The 17073-nt window shown below is 51.6% G+C and overlaps 2 protein-coding genes across 5 annotated transcripts in view; both read right to left on the bottom strand.

Moving 5' to 3' along the window:
- Positions 1 to 4712: 4712 nt before the first annotated feature.
- LOC310824626 (putative monooxygenase p33MONOX) lies at positions 4713 to 13851 on the bottom strand. Of its 4 annotated transcripts, XR_014555046.1 has the most exons (10): positions 13711 to 13851; positions 12740 to 12860; positions 12045 to 12150; positions 11520 to 11710; positions 11257 to 11383; positions 9180 to 9307; positions 7985 to 8088; positions 7485 to 7684; positions 6066 to 6444; positions 4713 to 5806 (listed from the first exon to the last, which is right to left on the bottom strand). XR_014555046.1 is itself a non-coding variant. In XM_083697886.1 (9 exons), exons 3-9 carry the CDS (start codon positions 12067 to 12069, stop codon positions 6233 to 6235), a joined length of 987 nt encoding a protein of 328 aa, XP_083554012.1. In that variant the 5' UTR covers positions 12070 to 12150; positions 12740 to 12860; positions 13711 to 13851; the 3' UTR covers positions 4713 to 6232. The 4 variants fall into 4 exon arrangements, 3 of the variants coding, with proteins under 3 accessions (XP_083554012.1, XP_083554014.1, XP_083554013.1); XM_083697886.1 differs by having other exon boundaries at positions 4713 to 6444; XM_083697888.1 differs by having other exon boundaries at positions 4713 to 6444; positions 7506 to 7684.
- A 1746-nt stretch (positions 13852 to 15597) lies between these two features.
- Positions 15598 to 17073, bottom strand: part of LOC310824627 (A disintegrin and metalloproteinase with thrombospondin motifs 2-like) — a gene marked incomplete at its 5' end in the record, with an annotated part of 17773 nt that continues 16297 nt past the window's right edge. The window contains 3 exons of the mRNA XM_083697889.1: positions 15598 to 16259; positions 16453 to 16896; positions 16993 to 17073. The exon at positions 16993 to 17073 is cut by the window's right edge and continues 129 nt beyond it. Of these exons, the coding sequence (XP_083554015.1) occupies positions 16069 to 16259; positions 16453 to 16896; positions 16993 to 17073 (716 nt within the window). The 3' untranslated portion in view covers positions 15598 to 16068. The remainder of the gene's footprint in view (positions 16260 to 16452; positions 16897 to 16992) is intronic.

The following is a 17073-nucleotide window of genomic DNA, read 5'->3' as shown; positions in this document are numbered from 1 at the left end:
GAGAGAGAGAGAGACAGAGAGAGAGAGAGAGACAGAGAGAGAGAGAAGAGAGAGAAGACAGAGAGAGAGAGAGACAGAGAGAGAGAGAAGAGAGAGAGAGACAGACAAAGAGACAGAGAGAGAGGCAGTTAAACCTCTGACCATAATGTGTCGTTTCATTACTAGTTTGGCTTCATTTCCACAAGTAAGAGGTTGTTTAACTCAGTCCAAAGTATATTTACATATTCAGTTAATGTTCTGTGTCCCTCCCTCTCATCTGAATGGACAGAATGGATACTCTCTCTCTCACACACACACACACACTTGTGCGTGCGTGTGTGTGTGTGTGTGTGTGTGTGTGTGTGTGTGTGTGTGTGTGTAGGTGTTACAGGGCCCTCTAGTGGTAGAAGGTTGTACTGCGTAGGAACACTCTACATGTGTGCATTGACTGCAAGGACAGTGGCTTTGGATGAAACCGTCAGCTCAATGACAGATTCATATTCATAGATTCTGATGTTCTCTGTCCAAACGTGATGTGTCAGCTGCTAAACTACACAGCAGCACAAAGTCAATCTAGTCTGTGATATTATTATTATTATTATTATTATTATTATTATTATTAATAATAATAATAATAATAATAACAACAACAACATATTGCATAGCTGACCTTTGCATACATTTGTAGATGAACAGTAAACAGCAGGCTCTCACATGATTGGTCCTTTGGCTCAGTATAGGGTTAGAGTTAGGGTTAGGATCAGGGTTAGGGGTAGGGTTAGGGCTAGTGTTAGGATTAGGATTAGGGGTAGGGCTAGGGGTAGGATTGGGGCTAGGGTTAGAGGGTTAGAGCTAGGGTTAGGGTTAGGGTCAGGGTTAAGGTTAGTTTTAGGGGTGTCTGTCTACCAGGGCCCTGAACCTAACACTAACACTAGCCATAACCCTAACCCTAGCCTTGACCCTAACCCTAACCCTGAGGAGAGTGTAGTGATGTCATACTACATGGAAAGGCAATTCTAGTACAACATACTCAATGTCAGTAAATTTCGGTTAATTTAGCTGCAAAACGTTTTAATCTTGCATCCTGAAAACACCTACTGAATAGGTCGCAGTATGAGCATTCAGACACGCTCGTCTTCACCCTAAAGCAGCTCCTCAGCAGGTACCCATGTTCACCACTAGATGGCAACAACCCCATTCAACACGGCACCACCATGCACCAACGATTCAGCTTCTCCTGAGAAGACCAGTGGAACCTCGAAGGAAACCTTTCTTTGCTGTCATTGATTACCAATTATTGATTAGGTTCAGAAAAGCCTTGAGTATTGATTTGTTCCTGTAACTCCAGCCCAAGCAGCAGAACTGTCAGCCATGGGGACCAGAGTGACAGCCAGTGAGGAGGAGGTGACGACTCTTGGCTCCAGAAGAACAAGGAGGAGGAGCAGGAGAGAGAGAACGCAGGTGGAGGAGCAGGAGAGAGAGAACGCAGGTGATGTACGATACAGAAATCATAACTACACTGCTCAAAACAATTAAGGAAATACTTAATTGTCACAGTGTAACACCAAGTCAGTTAAACTTCAGGCATATCAATCTGCCCATTTAGGAAGCACAAGTGATTGTGAATCAATTTCACCTGCTTTGGTGCAAATGAAAGTGACAACAGGTGCACTGGAGAGGCAAAAGCAAGACAACCCCCAAAAAGGTAATGGTTTTGCATGTGGTGGCCACAGACAATTGCTCTCTCCTTATCCTTCCTGACTGATTCTTCTCTAGTTTTGTGTTCTGCTAGTGTCCTTGTCACTACTGGTAGCATGAGGCGGTACCTGCAGCCCACTCAGGTTGCACAGGTAGTCCAGCTCCTCCAGGACGGCACATCCATACGTGCGGTCGCAAGAAGGTTTGCTGTGTCTCCCAGCACAGTCTCAAGAGCATGGAAGAGATACCAGGAGACCGGCCGTTACACGAGGAGAGCTGGACAGGGTCGTAGAAGGGCATCAACACAACAGCTGGACAGGGTCGTAGAAGGGCATCAACACAACAGCAGGACAGGGTCGTAGAAGGGCATCAACACAACAGCTGGACAGGGTCGTAGAAGGGCATCAACACAACAGCAGGACGGTCGTAGAAGGGCATCAACACAACAGCAGGACAGGGTCGTAGAAGGGCATCAACACAACAGCTGGACAGGGTCGTAGAAGGGCATCAACACAACAGCTGGACCGGTATCTGCTCCTTTGTGCGAGAAGGAACAGGAGGAGCACTGCCAGAGCCCTACAAAATGACCTCCAGCAAGCTACTGGTGTGCATGTGTCTGACCAAACTGTCAGAAACAGACTCCATGAGGATGGCATGAGGGCCCGACGTCCTCTAGTGGGACCTGTGCTCACTGCCCAGCACCGTGCAGCTCGATTGGCATTTGCGAGAGAACACTAGAATTGGCAGGTCCGCCATTGGCGTCCTGTTCTCTTCACAGATGAGAGCAGTTTCACACTGAGCACATGTGACAGGCGTGAAAGAGTCTGGAGACACCGTGGTGAACGTAATGCTGCCTGTAACATCATCCAGCATGACCGGTTTGGCGGTGGGTCAGTGATGGTCTGGGGAGGCATATCCTTGGAGGGTCGCACAGACCTCCATGTCATAGCCAACGGTACCCTGACTGCTGTTAGGTACCGGGATGAGATCCTCAGACCCATTGTCAGGCCTTACGCTGGTGCAGTGGGCCCTGGGTTCCTCCTAGTGCAGGACAATGCCCGGCCTCATGTGGCCAGAGTGTGTAGGCAGTTCCTGGATGAAGAAGGCATTGATACCATTGAATGGCCCTCTCGTTCCCCTGACCTAAATCCAATTGAGCACCTATGGGACGTTATGTATCGGTGCATCCGATGCCACCAAGTACCTCTACAGACTGTCCAGGAGCTCACTGATGCCCTGATCCAGGTCTGGGAGGAGATCCCCCAGGACACCATCCGCCGACTCATGAGGAGCATGCCCAGACGTTGTCGGGAGTGTGTACAGGCACACGGGGGCCATACACACTACTGAATCACATCATGAGTTGCCGTGATAAAATTAACCCAAGTTGGATCAGCCTGTGATTTGAATTTTTTACTTTGATTTTCGGTGTGATTTTTTTCCATTGACCGTTGTTACGTCATTTTGTTCTCAACAAATTATACAATGTGCATCAGTAAAGATTTTCAACTTGAATAATTCGTTCATCAAGATCTGATGTGTCCCTTAAGTGTTCCCTTCATTTTTTGGAGCAGTGTATTTATTCAGTGTATTTATCCAGTGTATTTATTCAGTGTATTTATTCAGTGTATTTATTCAGTGTATTTATCCAGTGGAAGATCAGATGTGGTTCTACTCTTCATTCCAGCAGCAGCAGCAGAGCTGTCAGCCATGTGGTCCAGAGGTGGAGCAGCAGAGCTGTCAGCCATGTGGTCCAGAGGTGGAGCAGCAGAGCTGTCAGCCATGTGGTCCAGAGGTGGAGCAGCAGCAGAGCTGTCAGCCATGTGGTCCAGAGGTGGAGCAGCAGCAGAGCTGTCAGCCATGTGGTCCAGAGGTGGAGCAGCAGCAGAGCTGTCAGCCATGTGGTCCAGAGGTGGAGCAGCAGCAGAGCTGTCAGCCATGTGGTCCAGAGGTGGAGCAGCAGCAGAGCTGTCAGCCATGTGGTCCAGAGGTGGAGCAGCAGAGCTGTCAGCCATGTGGTCCAGAGGTGGAGCAGCAGAGCTGTCAGCCATGTGGTCCAGAGGTGGAGCAGCAGCAGAGCTGTCAGCCATGTGGTCCAGAGGTGGAGCAGCAGCAGAGCTGTCAGCCATGTGGTCCAGAGGTGGAGCAGCAGGAACAACATTCAGAGTAATGTTATGTTGGATGAATGAGGGCATGTTTATTTGAACACGCTACATGTATGTGACACTTTCTACCGTTGTTCACTGATGACTCGTTAGAGCTCTTAGTCTCTTCATGTTATTTCAGTTCATTTTAAAATAACTAAATGTATTGTATTTATTTATCATCCAATCTAAGATCGTCCAATTTGATTTTAGTTTTAATGTCTTACCTTTCATGAGTCTTCCAGTCCTGGTACTGTTGTTATCCTCCTTTCTATTTATCTTGTTTTTGGATTTTCTTCCTCTGTTCTGATGTATTCATCGGTGTTTGACATGTGCTGTATAAATAAAGTTTGGTTTCATTCTGAACTGAGTTGACTCCCCTGTGTTTCCAGACAGACCAGAGGTGCCTTCTCTGCTGGTTTGACTGATTCAGGAAATGTAGGACACTTCAACACTGAAAGCAGCCTGATCTACAGGAGAGTCATCACCAACATCTGTGCCTTCAGAGGCTTCCTGCTCCTTCCTGTGTGAGGAGGAAATGCTGTATTGAGCTGAAGAGTCAGGTTTGGGCTTCCTGGACCCACACGTTCTTCTCAGACCCGTTAACAAAACACATTCTAAAGGCTTTGTGTCTCTCTGTCTTATCAGTGAGTCACTGTCAGGATCTTGATTCTACTAGAAACTATATTCTAAAATGTCGAACTGAACACTGAATCTGCTCATTGCTCAACACCATGCAGTAGCCTAGCCACTGAACTGTGACCTTCCAGCTCTGTCCAATGGGCTACATGGCTGCTGTCACATGGTTTCATTGAACCTAATCAATGTCAGCAAAGAAGGGTTTCCTTCGAAGTTCCACTGGTCTCCTCAGGAGAAGCTGAAAAGTCTCTCTCTCTCTCTCTCTCATTTTATTCAGATATTTACAACACAAGTCCACGATAAAGACATACTGTTTATATGGATTGTTCTCTATAAAAAAAATTGCAAAAAACTGCAGAACAGGGTTAGTTTTCTACCAGAGTGTTTGACTGAGTCTGAAACTCAAAGGGGAAACGTTGACAAGAGGAATGAGGAAGGATGATCACATTTCATTGAACAACAATAATAATAATAATCACTATTCCATCATGAGTATGTGACACAGTGAGTCATCATCACAACGTGCAGCTCTACACCAGCATGGATCAGGACTTCTTCATTTATACCAGACACACACACACACACACACACACACACACACAGACACAGACACACACACACTCAAGATGAAAACTGATGGAACAATGGCACAGCAGAGGAGGCTGGTGGAGGTAGAGGCTGGTGGAGGTAGAAATCGGCTCATTGTAATACATGGAATGCAGAATGGTATCAGACACCTCGTTCCATTCCACGCATTACAACGAGCCCGTCCGCCGATGTCTACCTCCACCGGCCTCCCCTGACACTTCACAGGGACTTCATCACCACAGACAGAATCACACATCTACATCTTAGTGCAAACGGAGAAGGAGCACTTCAAAACCAAACACTAGTCTCAAACACAGAGGGTGGTGCTGTTCTGGTGCTGTTCTGGTCCTGTTCTGGGACCTGTGTGGGCCCTGGGGGGGGGGGGGGTCCAAAGACAATGTGGAGACCATAAAGGGACATCAGGTGACATCATGTAGTAGGGAAAACAAAAAGATAGGGTAGACCAGCTACAACAACATGAGCGGGTACGTGGGTTAGGGTTGGGTTAGGGTGGGTCACCCTGGGTTCCAACCCTGATCGTCTACACCCCACAGGACTGGTGTTAGCCCGAGGAGCTAAAGCCTAGGTCTAGTGGTGCGCAGGAGATCCAGGTTGGCTAGCAGCCAATCAGAGGAGGCCATCTGGATGGTCATCTCTCAGAGGCCGGGAGATGCTAGGTGGGATCCTTGGGACGTCCGAGCCACAGCTTAACCCCTTACTTCAAGGGCAGGTGTCCCGGACACGGATTCAGCCTGATCCTGCACTCTCAGAAAACAAAAAAAGGTGCTGGTTAGAACCAAAAAGGGTTCTTCAGGTGTACTTGTAGGCTGGGGAACCCTTTTAGGTTCCATGTCAAACCCTTTCCACAGAGAGTTCTAAATGGAACCCAAAAGGGTTCTACATGGAACCTAAAAGGTTCTACATGGCACCAAGATGGGTTCTTTTAAGGGTTCCTCTACAGGGACACATGAAGAACCCTTTTGGAAGCCTTTTTTCTAAGAGTGTAGGCTGAAATACATCTTCAAAGGAGATCTTCCATTGGTTTAATCCAGGACCAGGCTTAATCTGTCTCCAAGGACCCGCCCCTGACGGTCCTTAACGTCACGTCTCTGAAGGTCTGTCCCGAGGTTCCCATGTTAGGCGTTCTCCTCAGAGGCCTGGTGGGAGAGGAGGCGTGGATGGCTCTAGAAGCCAGAGGGTGTGAGGACGTTCATGTCTCGGGGTTTCAGTTTGTGCGGCCGAGACGTCTGTCTCCGCCCCTCCGCCACCGGGATCTCCATCCTGGGTGGGGCCTTGTTAGCGGCAGGGTCGTCGGCCAATCGGGTGGCCTGGGCCTTCATCACCTCCATGGGGGTGGGCTTCTGGGCTCCCCGGTACGACTGGAGGGCGAATCCCCCTGGGGAGACACAACACACACCACAGGACATCAGGCTTCCTATTGGCTCAGCCATGCCAACAAATACAGGACATCCACCAATCACCTTGAGCCTCAGGGCCATCACCACAGCTGTGTGTGTGTGTGTGTGTGTATGTGTGTGTATATATATCTGTGTGTGTGTTGTTATGGAAAATACATTGATAGAACTATTTTCAGGTTATACACTTTCATATGACTGATATAAGTTGTGTAACTACTGTGATGACATTTTCTCTTGCCACTCCTCTAAAGTTCTATAGCCGTTGTTCTGAGAAGCACTGTATGATTTACCATATGAACAGCGGTGATTTCGGAGGGAGTGGTGAGGGAGCGCAGTAATGGGGGAACAGACATATCTTGCCGATAGGTGTGAAATGTTGAACGCCGATTGATCAGTAAGAAAGTCTCCCCATTGTTCATTCTCTCCCGCCCTTTCTCACGTAAACACAAGCCCATCAGCCGATAGCCTTGGCGGCGCCTGGCATTATGTTTAAACTGTATAAAAGACAACCCTGATAATCGCCTCTTCAGACTGGCGCTGAACAGACCCCCGGATCTACGCTGGGCTGCTGTTATGCTCCTGTCTCTTGTTTGCAAGCAATAAATACCGGACTCAGATATTGTGGCTACTCAGGACTTGATTCTTGAAGTACAGAGTGGTAAATCCTAGACTTCTACCACAGTGTGTGTGTGTGTCTGTGTGTGTGTGTGTGTGTGTCTCTGTGGTACGCTGAAGCATAAAGTCAAGTTTCTGTAGACAGAGACCGAGTTTACCATCATATCCTGATATCCTCCCTGCCCCCCCTCCCATGTGCCCTCCCCTGTCCCCCCCCCCGCCCTGCCTTCCCCTGCCCCCTCCCCTCCCTTCCCCTGCCTCCACCCTCCCCTGCCCAGGTAGGGGTTCCACACTGGGAGTGGATGAGGTCAGTTCACTATGAAGCGCTTTGGGTGTCTAGAAAAGATCGATATTAAATCAATAATCAATAATCAATTATCCTTATCCCTGTGATGTCATTTACCTGCGGCACCATGGTCCATACCTGGATCGGTGGTGGACTTCTGGACGACCGGGCGCGGTCCGAAGAGCCCCCAGCGTTCCACCGCCCCCCCTGCCCCCCCCGCCCCCGCCCCCCCCTCGGTGGCCCCCATGTCCACACTGGAGCCGCTGCTGAGGTCAGAGCTGGTCACAGACGCCCCTGAGCCCTGGCTGAACCAGCTCCTAGGACGGACACAAGGAAACACACACACACACACACACACACACACACACACACACACACACACACACACACACACACACACACACACACACATAAAGCCAGACTGTTAACCTTTTATGCAGTGTCAAGGAAATAAGGAAATCCACCCGCACCCATATGACCAGCCAGTCCACTCATGCCTGTGTAGATTAGGTGGGTTTATTAAGCTGCCATGTAAAGTCCTGAACATTAGTCTCCATAAAGAGCCAGTAGAGAGAGAGTGTGTGTGTGTGTGTGTGTGTGTGTGTGTGTGTGTGTACCTGCGTTTCTGTTTGGGGGAGCTCTGCGGGGTGCTACTGGGGGTGGACTGGGCAGACGCATCCTGCTTCTCCTCCTTCAGGTCCACACTCTGGATGTGCATCTTCTAAACACACACACACACACACACACACACACACACACACATCAGACGGCAGCACAAACTACACACCAACCAATGAGGAAACATTTCCATGTCGTCATGTGTTATCATCATGAGGCTGGGGGAGGTAGAACACCAGGGGAGGCTGGGGGAGGTAGAACACCAGGGGAGGCTGGGGGATGTAGAACACCAGGGGAGGCTGGGGGAGGTAGAACACCAGGGGAGGCTGAGGGAGGTAGAACACCAGGAGAGGCTGGGGGAGGTAGAACACCAGGGGAGGCTGGGGGAGGTAGAACACCAGGGGAGGCTGGGGGAGGTAGAACACCAGGGGAGGCTGGGGGATGTAGAACACCAGGAGAGGCTGGGGGAGGTAGAACACCAGGGGAGGCTGGGGGAGGTAGAACACCAGGAGAGGCTGGGGGAGGTAGAACACCAGGGGAGGCTGGGGGAAGCTGGGGGAGGTAGAACGCCAGGGGAGGCTGGGGGAGGTAGAACGCCTGGGGAGGCTGGGGGAGGTAGAACGCCTGGGGAGGCTGGGGGAGGTAGAACACCAGGAGAGGCTGGGGGAGGTAGAACACCAGGGGAGGCTGGGGGAGGTAGAACACCAGGAGAGGCTGGGGGAGGTAGAACACCAGGGGAGGCTGGGGGAGGTAGAACACCAGGGGAGGCTGGGGGAGGTAGAACACCAGGGGAGGCTGGGGGAGGTAGAACACCAGGGGAGGCTGGGGGAGGTAGAACACCAGGGGAGGCTGGGGGAGGTAGAACACCAGGGGAGGCTGGGGGAGGTAGAACACCAGGGGAGGCTGGGGGAGGTAGAAATTGGAAGACAGGCTCATTGTAATGCATGGAATGGAATGAGAAATGGCAACCGTCCTCCGATGTCTACCTCCCCCAGCCTCCCCCAGCCTCCCCTGGTGTTCTACCTCCCCCAGCCTCTACTGATATACTGAAGTTTTGGCAGAAAATGTATTTTCATGATCTAATAAACAATAAAATTCAGTTCATTTCTCTTGAGAGTTCATCAAAAGTCTCTTTTAAAAGGAGATAGAAGGTTGTGTGTTAATGTGTGTATCTATGCAGTGGGACTATCTTACGTGGAAGGATTCGGGCATTCGGTGATGGTGGCGCGTCTCCTCAGCTGTCAGGCCTTTGTGCGGGGTGTAGCCTGTGTCCGTAAGCCCCGCCTTCTGCTCAAAGCTGTACATGCTGTCCTGGGTCTGCTCTGGAGGGACAGACAGACAGACAGGCAGAGAGAGAGACAGGCAGAGAGACAGACAGACAGGCAGAGAGACAGACAGACAGGCAGAGAGACAGACAGGCAGAGAGGTTTAAATTAAAACGAGTTAAAACAAATAAAAGAACAGATGCAGTGAATCAACAACAGAAACACCATCAGCTGATGTAAGCAGCTTCCTTCAGCTGTGTGTTTGATCCAGAAGGACTTGGCAGACAGACATGAAGCCCTGTCTGACCAGACCCAAACTAACCTAACCCTAACCAACCTAACCCTAACCCACCTAACCCTAACCCACACCAACCTAACCCTAACCAACCTAACCCACCTAACCCTAACCCACCTAACCCTAACCCACACCAACCTAACCCTAACCCACCTAACCCTAACCCACACCAACCTAACCCTAACCAACCTAACCCTAACCCACCTAACCCTAACCAACCTAACCCTAACCCACCTAACCCACACCAACCTAACCCTAACCAACCTAACCCACACCAACCTAACCCTAACCCACCTAACCCTAACCCACCTAACCCTCACCAACCTAACCCACACCAACCTAACCCTAACCAACCTAACCCTAACCCACCTAACCCTAACCCACCTAACCCTCACCAACCTAACCCTAACCAACCTAACCCTAACCAACCTAACCCTAACCCACCTAACCCTAACCAACCTAACCCACACCAACCTAACCCTAACCAACCTAACCCTAACCCACCTAACCCTCACCAACCTAACCCACACCAACCTAACCCTAACCAACCTAACCAACCTAACCCTAACCAACCTAACCCACCTAACCCAAACCAACCTAACCCAAACCAACCTAACCCACCTCACCCTAACCAACCTAACCCAAACCAACCTAAGCCTAACCAACCTAACCCTAACCAACCTAACCCTAACCAACCTAACCCACCTCACCCTAACCAACCTCACCCAAACCAACCTAACCCTAACCAACCTAACCCAAACCAACCTAACCCTAACCAACCTAACCCTAACCAACCTAACCCACACCAACCTAACCCTAACCCACCTAACCCTAACCCACCTAACCCAAACCAACCTAACCCTAACCAACCTAACCCACACCAACCTAACCCTAACCCACCTAACCCTAACCCACCTAACCCTAACCCACCTAATCCTAACCCTGCTTCTAACATCAGAAACATGATCATCAGATGCAGAAGCAGGATGTCATGTGACCTTGAAGTTGTGTGTGGATCATGTTCAGATCATAGTTCAGAATAACATCCTACACATGATAATCACATCAATAATCAAATAAAAGAGGTTGGGCCTGTATTTGTATTTGGGCATGTTTGGTGCAACAAGTTAACAGTTATTCTGCACCCTTATCCTGAAGTGTGCACTTGTCTTGTGCACTTGGCCACATGGACTTAAAAGTAAAGGACTAGTCTTGACTCTGACCCACTGGTCTCTCTGTGTGTGTGTGTGTGGGGGGGGGGGGGCACTTCAGGAGAGGGGACAAGATTTCAGCAGCAGCATCACATGGCCTTACTGGTCATGTGACCTGCTGCTACATTAGAGGCTGGTTCACGCTGACGCTCCCCTCATGGTTCTCAAGGGTTCTAAAGGGTTCTAATAGGGTTCTTCATCGGTCCCCGTAGGGGAACTCTTTGAAGAACCCTTTTGGGTTCCATTTAGAACCTTCTGTGAAAAGGGGTCTACATATAACCCAAAAGGGTTCTTCAAAAGGTTCCCCTCTGGGGACAAATGAAAAACCCTTTTAGAACCCTTTTTCCTAAGAGTGTAGACTTCCTGGTCATGAAAGAGATCCTACAGCGAGGTGATTGGTTCAGGCTGAAGCTACCTCCTGGTCATGTGAGCCAGGATGCGAGGTGATTGGTTACTTACTGGTCATGTGACCTGCTACAGCGAGGTGATTGGTTACTTACTGGTCATGAGGGAGTTCATGATGATGGAGGAAGCCTTGGTCTTGACCACAGGAAGCGGGTGTCTGGAGGAGGCGTGGCCAGCGGTCCAGGAGGCTGTGTGGGTCAGGGTGTCGCCAGACTCATCCTCCTTTAGAGACCACACACACACACACACACAGCACTGGTCACACAGACTGTGTGTGTGTGTGTGTGGTGTGGTGTGTGTATGTATGTATGTGTGTGTGTGTGTGTGTGTGTGTGTGTGTGTATGTGTGTGTGTGTACCTCAGCTAGGTGCTGGAACCTCCTCTCTGGGATGACCGGCCTCCTCCAGAGGTTGTTGATGGTGATGTCAGAGGGGGGCGGGGACATGGGCGCCTCCATGTTGTCATCGTAGCTGAGGGCGCGGCGTCTCATCCCCATGGGGAGGGACATCCCCCCCAGCATCCCGCCCTCGGGGGCCCCCGCCTCCAGAGCTGGGGGGGAGGGGGGGGGGTCTTAGGGTCACTGGAAACTCATTCAGGACCCTTTTTTCTTAGAGTGTACTTAGAACCCCCCTCCCTCACCTGGTATGTCCCAGACCCCCCCCACCCCCCTCCCTCCTCACCTGGTATGTCCCAGACCCCCCCCCCTCCCTCCTCACCTGGTATGTCCCAGACCCCCACCCCACCCCCCCCTCACCTGGTATGTCCCAGACCCCCCCCCCTCACCTGGTATGTCCCAGAACCCCCCCCCCCTCACCTGGTATGTCCCAGACCCCCCCCCCCCCCCTCACCTGGTATGTCCCAGACCCCCCCCCCCCCCCCTCACCTGGTATGTCTCCTGATCTGGACATGGCTGCAGGTGCCAGGTTCTGTTCCAGCTCAGTAGGTCTGGTTCAGATGGACTGACCCGGCCAAGGAGGGCTGCACCGGACCTGCAGCTCAGACACACCAACAGAACCAACAGAACCTCACAAACAGAACCAACAGAACCTCACCAACAGAACCAGAATAGTTAATTGAGGGGGGGGGGGGTTGTAGGTATAGTTCATGGGGGGGGGGGGGTGTAGGTATAGGTTGTAGGTTCCAGACTCAGCTAGTGGAATTACGGGGCGACTGTTTCCTTGACGTCAACTACTTGTTTCACATGCATTCCCCCGGCGTGGGGCGGCGTTACCCGGCGTTACCCGGCGTTACCCGGCGTTACCAGGTGAGGAAGGTATTTAAGGGGATTATTACAACGCCTCCACTTGCCATCATTCCACCCACCAACGTTTGTCCAGTAAACAGGCTTTATTAACCCTTCCCTGGCCTGGTGCTTTCAGGAGAGCCTCCCAACTCCATTTATTGATTTTTCTTCAACCTTTATTTTAACAGGGAGACCAAGGTGCAAGTCCTTACTGTGTGTCAGCTGACCTCTACGGTCCTTACCGTGCGTCAGCTGACCTGTGCGGTCCTTACCGTGACCTGTGCGGTCCTTACTGTGACCTGTGTGGTCCTTACCGTGACCTGTGCGGTCCTTACCGTATGTGGAGAGGTTTATTTGACCGCTACACCGGGGAGAGTTTATCTGGCTGGCTCACACACTGGGAGGGCTGCTGGCAAAGCATTGTGGGTAGAGGCAGGGGAGCGCAGACCTGGGAGGCTGGAGACAAATACAGCCATCAACACAGACAGACAGACAGACAGACAGACAGACAGACAGACAGACAGACAGACAGACAGACAGACAGGGGAACGCTGAGTGGTGTGTGTGTGTGTGTGTATGATGTATACGTATAAACATGATTATTACCACAGAGGTTGGAACCGCTTTGTTATTACACATTCATAACCTCCATACATCACCAGCCGACACACCACTCTGTTCGCGTGGATATGCGATTTAACATGAATAATTCACATGCGATTCGCTGCCAGAGACAGAATAAAACACATCACAGCACTTAAAACGCCATCCTGACATCACGTCTGTGTGACAGGGATCACCAGGGATTACCGTGTTATGCAACACGAGCTAGAGGCCGGGTCTGACTAATGTCTGAAACGAATGAAACCATGTTCCGAATACAGCGTCGTATCAGCTGAACGCGTGTACATTTCAGACCTTTCCTTCCTGATCCGAAACACTCAGTAGAAAATCAATCTGATTTGAGTGTATTAAATACAAAGATAGATGAGGCTTTACAGGGTTCCATTATATTCCAGCAATTAGACAGGCCCCGTGAAGATGGACAACATAGGATTCTATATGAACATATGGACATCCTCATCAAATACAGGTTCTGCTAGACATACAGTATATTGGGGAGATTAGCCACCCAGCCTTCTGTCACTGGACTGTTTGGACCGCATACGGCGATCGAGGCGGATGGCCCGCTGGCGAGACAACGGAACGGTGATCGGGTCGTAATGGCCGGTTAACGGGAGCCAGGACGGCCTTTCATTCATTCACAGCTACGACACCGTCGATCATAAACCATCTCTTGTCTCACCGGATGAAATGGTCCCTCGCCGCTTTATAACAGCGAGTTGTCGAACATTGCAGACAGAAGCAGTCGTGGTCGTACGGTGTCGGTCGGGAAGGGTTTGGGACAACAGAGTGACCGGTCTGCCATCTTCTCCCGTTCCCCGTGACAAGCGAACGGAAATAAAAAAAATAAAACATCGCACAAGAGCGGTGGGACGTGGCCTTATCTCGCGATAGTCCCAACCCCCCCCCCCCCCCCTCATCTCTCTCTCTCTCTCTCTCTCTCTCTCTCTCTCTCTCTCTCTCTCTCTCTCTCTCTCTCTCTCTCTCTCTCTCTCTCTCACACACACACACACACACACACACTTGTGTCTCGATCACACCCTATATTTCCCAGGTAATTCAGGTAGAACAGCTTGTCAATCATCACAGCATCGGAATCACAGGCTGTATGATGAACTCACTGACACACTGGACAGAAATACAAAATGCCAGACAATCACAAGATCATAATTGTAACCATTTCTAAACACAATACATATTTCCCATCCGTACTGAGTCATTCCAAAGCGCTGTCAGAAAGTCATATTCAACCAATCACCTGCAGTGTTACTGAGTATGATAGCCTGTCTGTACCAAGGGAAGCTGGGGGAGGTAGAACACCAGGGGAGGCTGGGGGAGGTAGAACACCAGGGGAGGCTGGGGGAGGTAGAACACCAGGGGAGGCTGGGGGAGGTAGAACACCAGGGGAAGCTGGGGGAGGTAGAACACCAGGGGAGGCTGGGGGAGGTAGAACACCAGGGGAGGCTGGGGGAGGTGGAACACCAGGGGAGGCTGGGGGAGGTAGAACACCAAGGGAGGCTGGTGGAGGTAGAACACCAGGGGAGGCTGGGGGAGGTAGAACACCAGGGGAGGCTGGGGGAGGTGGAACACCAGGGGAGGCTGGGGGAGGTAGAACACCAGGGGAGGCTGGTGGAGGTAGAACACCAAGGGAGGCTGGTGGAGGTAGAACACCAGGGGAGGCTGGTGGAGGTAGAACACCAGGGGAGGCTGGTGGAGGTAGAACACCAGGGGAGGCTGGGGGAGGTGGAACACCAGGGGAGGCTGGGGGAGGTAGAACACCAGGGGAGGCTAGTGGAGGTAGAACACCAAGGGAGGCTGGTGGAGGTAGAACACCAGGGGAGGCTGGTGGAGGTAGAACACCAGGGAGGCTGGGGAGGTAGAACACCAGGGGAGGCTGGTGGAGGTAGAACACCAAGGGAGGCTGGTGGAGGTAGAACACCAGGGGAGGCTGGTGGAGGTAGAACACCAGGGGAGGCTGGTGGAGGTAGAACACCAGGGGAGGCACTTGGTATACCTGGGTCGGCCCTGCTGACGGGGATGGAACTGATGTTTCTCTAACTCCCAATAATAACCTCACACGTTCGCTGGGGACGTCAGACTGACGTCTTACCAAACAACAACAAAAACCACAGCCTTCAACAATCACTTATTTCAGTTGCAAATTTATTACATCATCAAAACGGACGCCTTGTGTGTTGCCATGGAAACAGCGTGTAGCCCTGGGGCATTATGGGTGAAGAGGACCAACAGTAAAAAAAACAATACAAGCAAATGTCGTCATCAGACACTTCAATAAATATTATAAACTTCTAAACATACAGTATATACACATACATGTGACGCCGGGCTTCAGGGTGGGAGGGCTGGAAGGGGCAGTTAGAGAAGAAGCTAATTAGCATTTCCTTTTGGTTTCAGATTCTGGGATCCACAACCACAAACACTGGATTTCATTACTCTCTCCCTCGCCCCCTCCCTCCCTCTCTCTCCCAGCCTCCCTCCCTCCCCCCCCTCCCTCTCTCTCCCGGCCCTCCCTCCCTCCCTCCCTCCCTCTCTCTGTCTCTCTCTCTCTCTCTGTCTCTCTCTGTCTCTCTCTCTCTCTCTCTCTCTCTCTCAGTGATCAAGCAGCGAGTAACAAATGTGCAATCAACGCTTGATAAGGAAAGTGGTTATAATGTTTTATTTTGATGCGTTTTTAGGACTTCTTCTTCTGGGGAGAGTGGAGGGAGGCACTTTATTTAACAATACTGTTGCCCCTGGTAACTGTGGGTAATTACATAACATAATGCATACCTTCTGGAACTTAAAGTACTTCAAAGGATTGATTGTTGACCTGGTTACCAAAAGAAATAAAAACAAGTCATTTATATACAGGTAGGTTATAACAGGTTATAACAGGTTATAACAGGTCATAACTGATGAGCCATCTTCCATGTCAATACTGGATGTTTGGTGAAATAAAGTGCTACCAGGACCTCCTCCTAGACACCGCCCAGTGACAGCTGTAGCCAATCAGAAATGCTGGCCCGAGCCTTTGGACCAATCAGAGTGCTGGTCTTCTCTTGGCCCGGCGGAGGAGGAGGTCCTGCCTGCGTTTGGCCGCCAGCAGCTCCTGGATGCGCTGGTTGTGTGTCCTCTCTCTGGACGGAGGACGTCTCCTGGGGACAAAATGGCTGACGGAGACTTCGTTGTCCACGCCTACGATCTGGTAGCCCACGTCCAGCGAGTTGTCCTCTGTCCGGTGGGGGGGGGTGGGGCCGGGGGGCCGTGGTGGTGGAGGGGGGGTGGGGGTAGGGCAGGGGGGCCGGGGTGGAGGAGGGAGGGTGGGGGTGGGGCAGGGGGGCCGTGGTGGTGGAGGTGGGGTGGGGGTGGGGGGCCGGGGGGGTGGAGCGGGGGGGCGGCCTCGGGACTCGGACCCTGGGCTTGCGTGTCACGCTGCTCTTCCGTCTCTTGTAGACTATCGGCCGGCCAGTAGATGGCGCTGGCGTCGTCCGGGGCAGGGGCTCTGTGACATCATCCCAAGCGGAGGCTGTGGTGGGCCTGCTGGGTTGGACCGTCCTGGTTCTGAGAGTCCGCCGGGCCTGACTGGTTGGACCTGCGGTGTCTACAGGGGTGAGGAGGGTGGTTCTGGGAAGTGTAGTCCCCTCAGTAGGGCTGTCTGGAGATATAGTCCTCCTGATGGTGACAGGGGGGTAGATGGGAGATGTACTCGTCATGACGGTGACAGGGGGGTAGGTGGGATATGTAGTCATCCTGGCGGTGACAGGGGGGTAGGTGGGAGATGTAGTTCTGTATGTCTGTACCTCGTCTATCTCTCTGTGCTCATTGGTGGAATATTCCTCGTAGTCGTCGTAGTCCACATACACAAAGTCTGTAGTGAAGAACACCGTGGTGGGGGGGTGGGTGGGGGGGGGGGAGACCCCCCTGGTGGGGGTGAGGGTCAGGTTGGTGGGACCAGGACCAGGACCAGCAGTAGGACCGGTACCAGGACCTGGACCAGGAGTAGGACCGGTACCAGGACCAGGGGCTGTGGAGAAGGCCCAAGGCG

The sequence above is a fragment of the Argentina silus genome, assembly GCF_951799395.1.
Source record: "Argentina silus genome assembly, contig: scaffold_212, whole genome shotgun sequence".
Classification (NCBI taxonomy): domain Eukaryota; kingdom Metazoa; phylum Chordata; class Actinopteri; order Argentiniformes; family Argentinidae; genus Argentina; species Argentina silus.
Note: the sequence above shows the minus strand (reverse complement) of the source record. Positions and strands in the feature narration are given on the sequence as shown.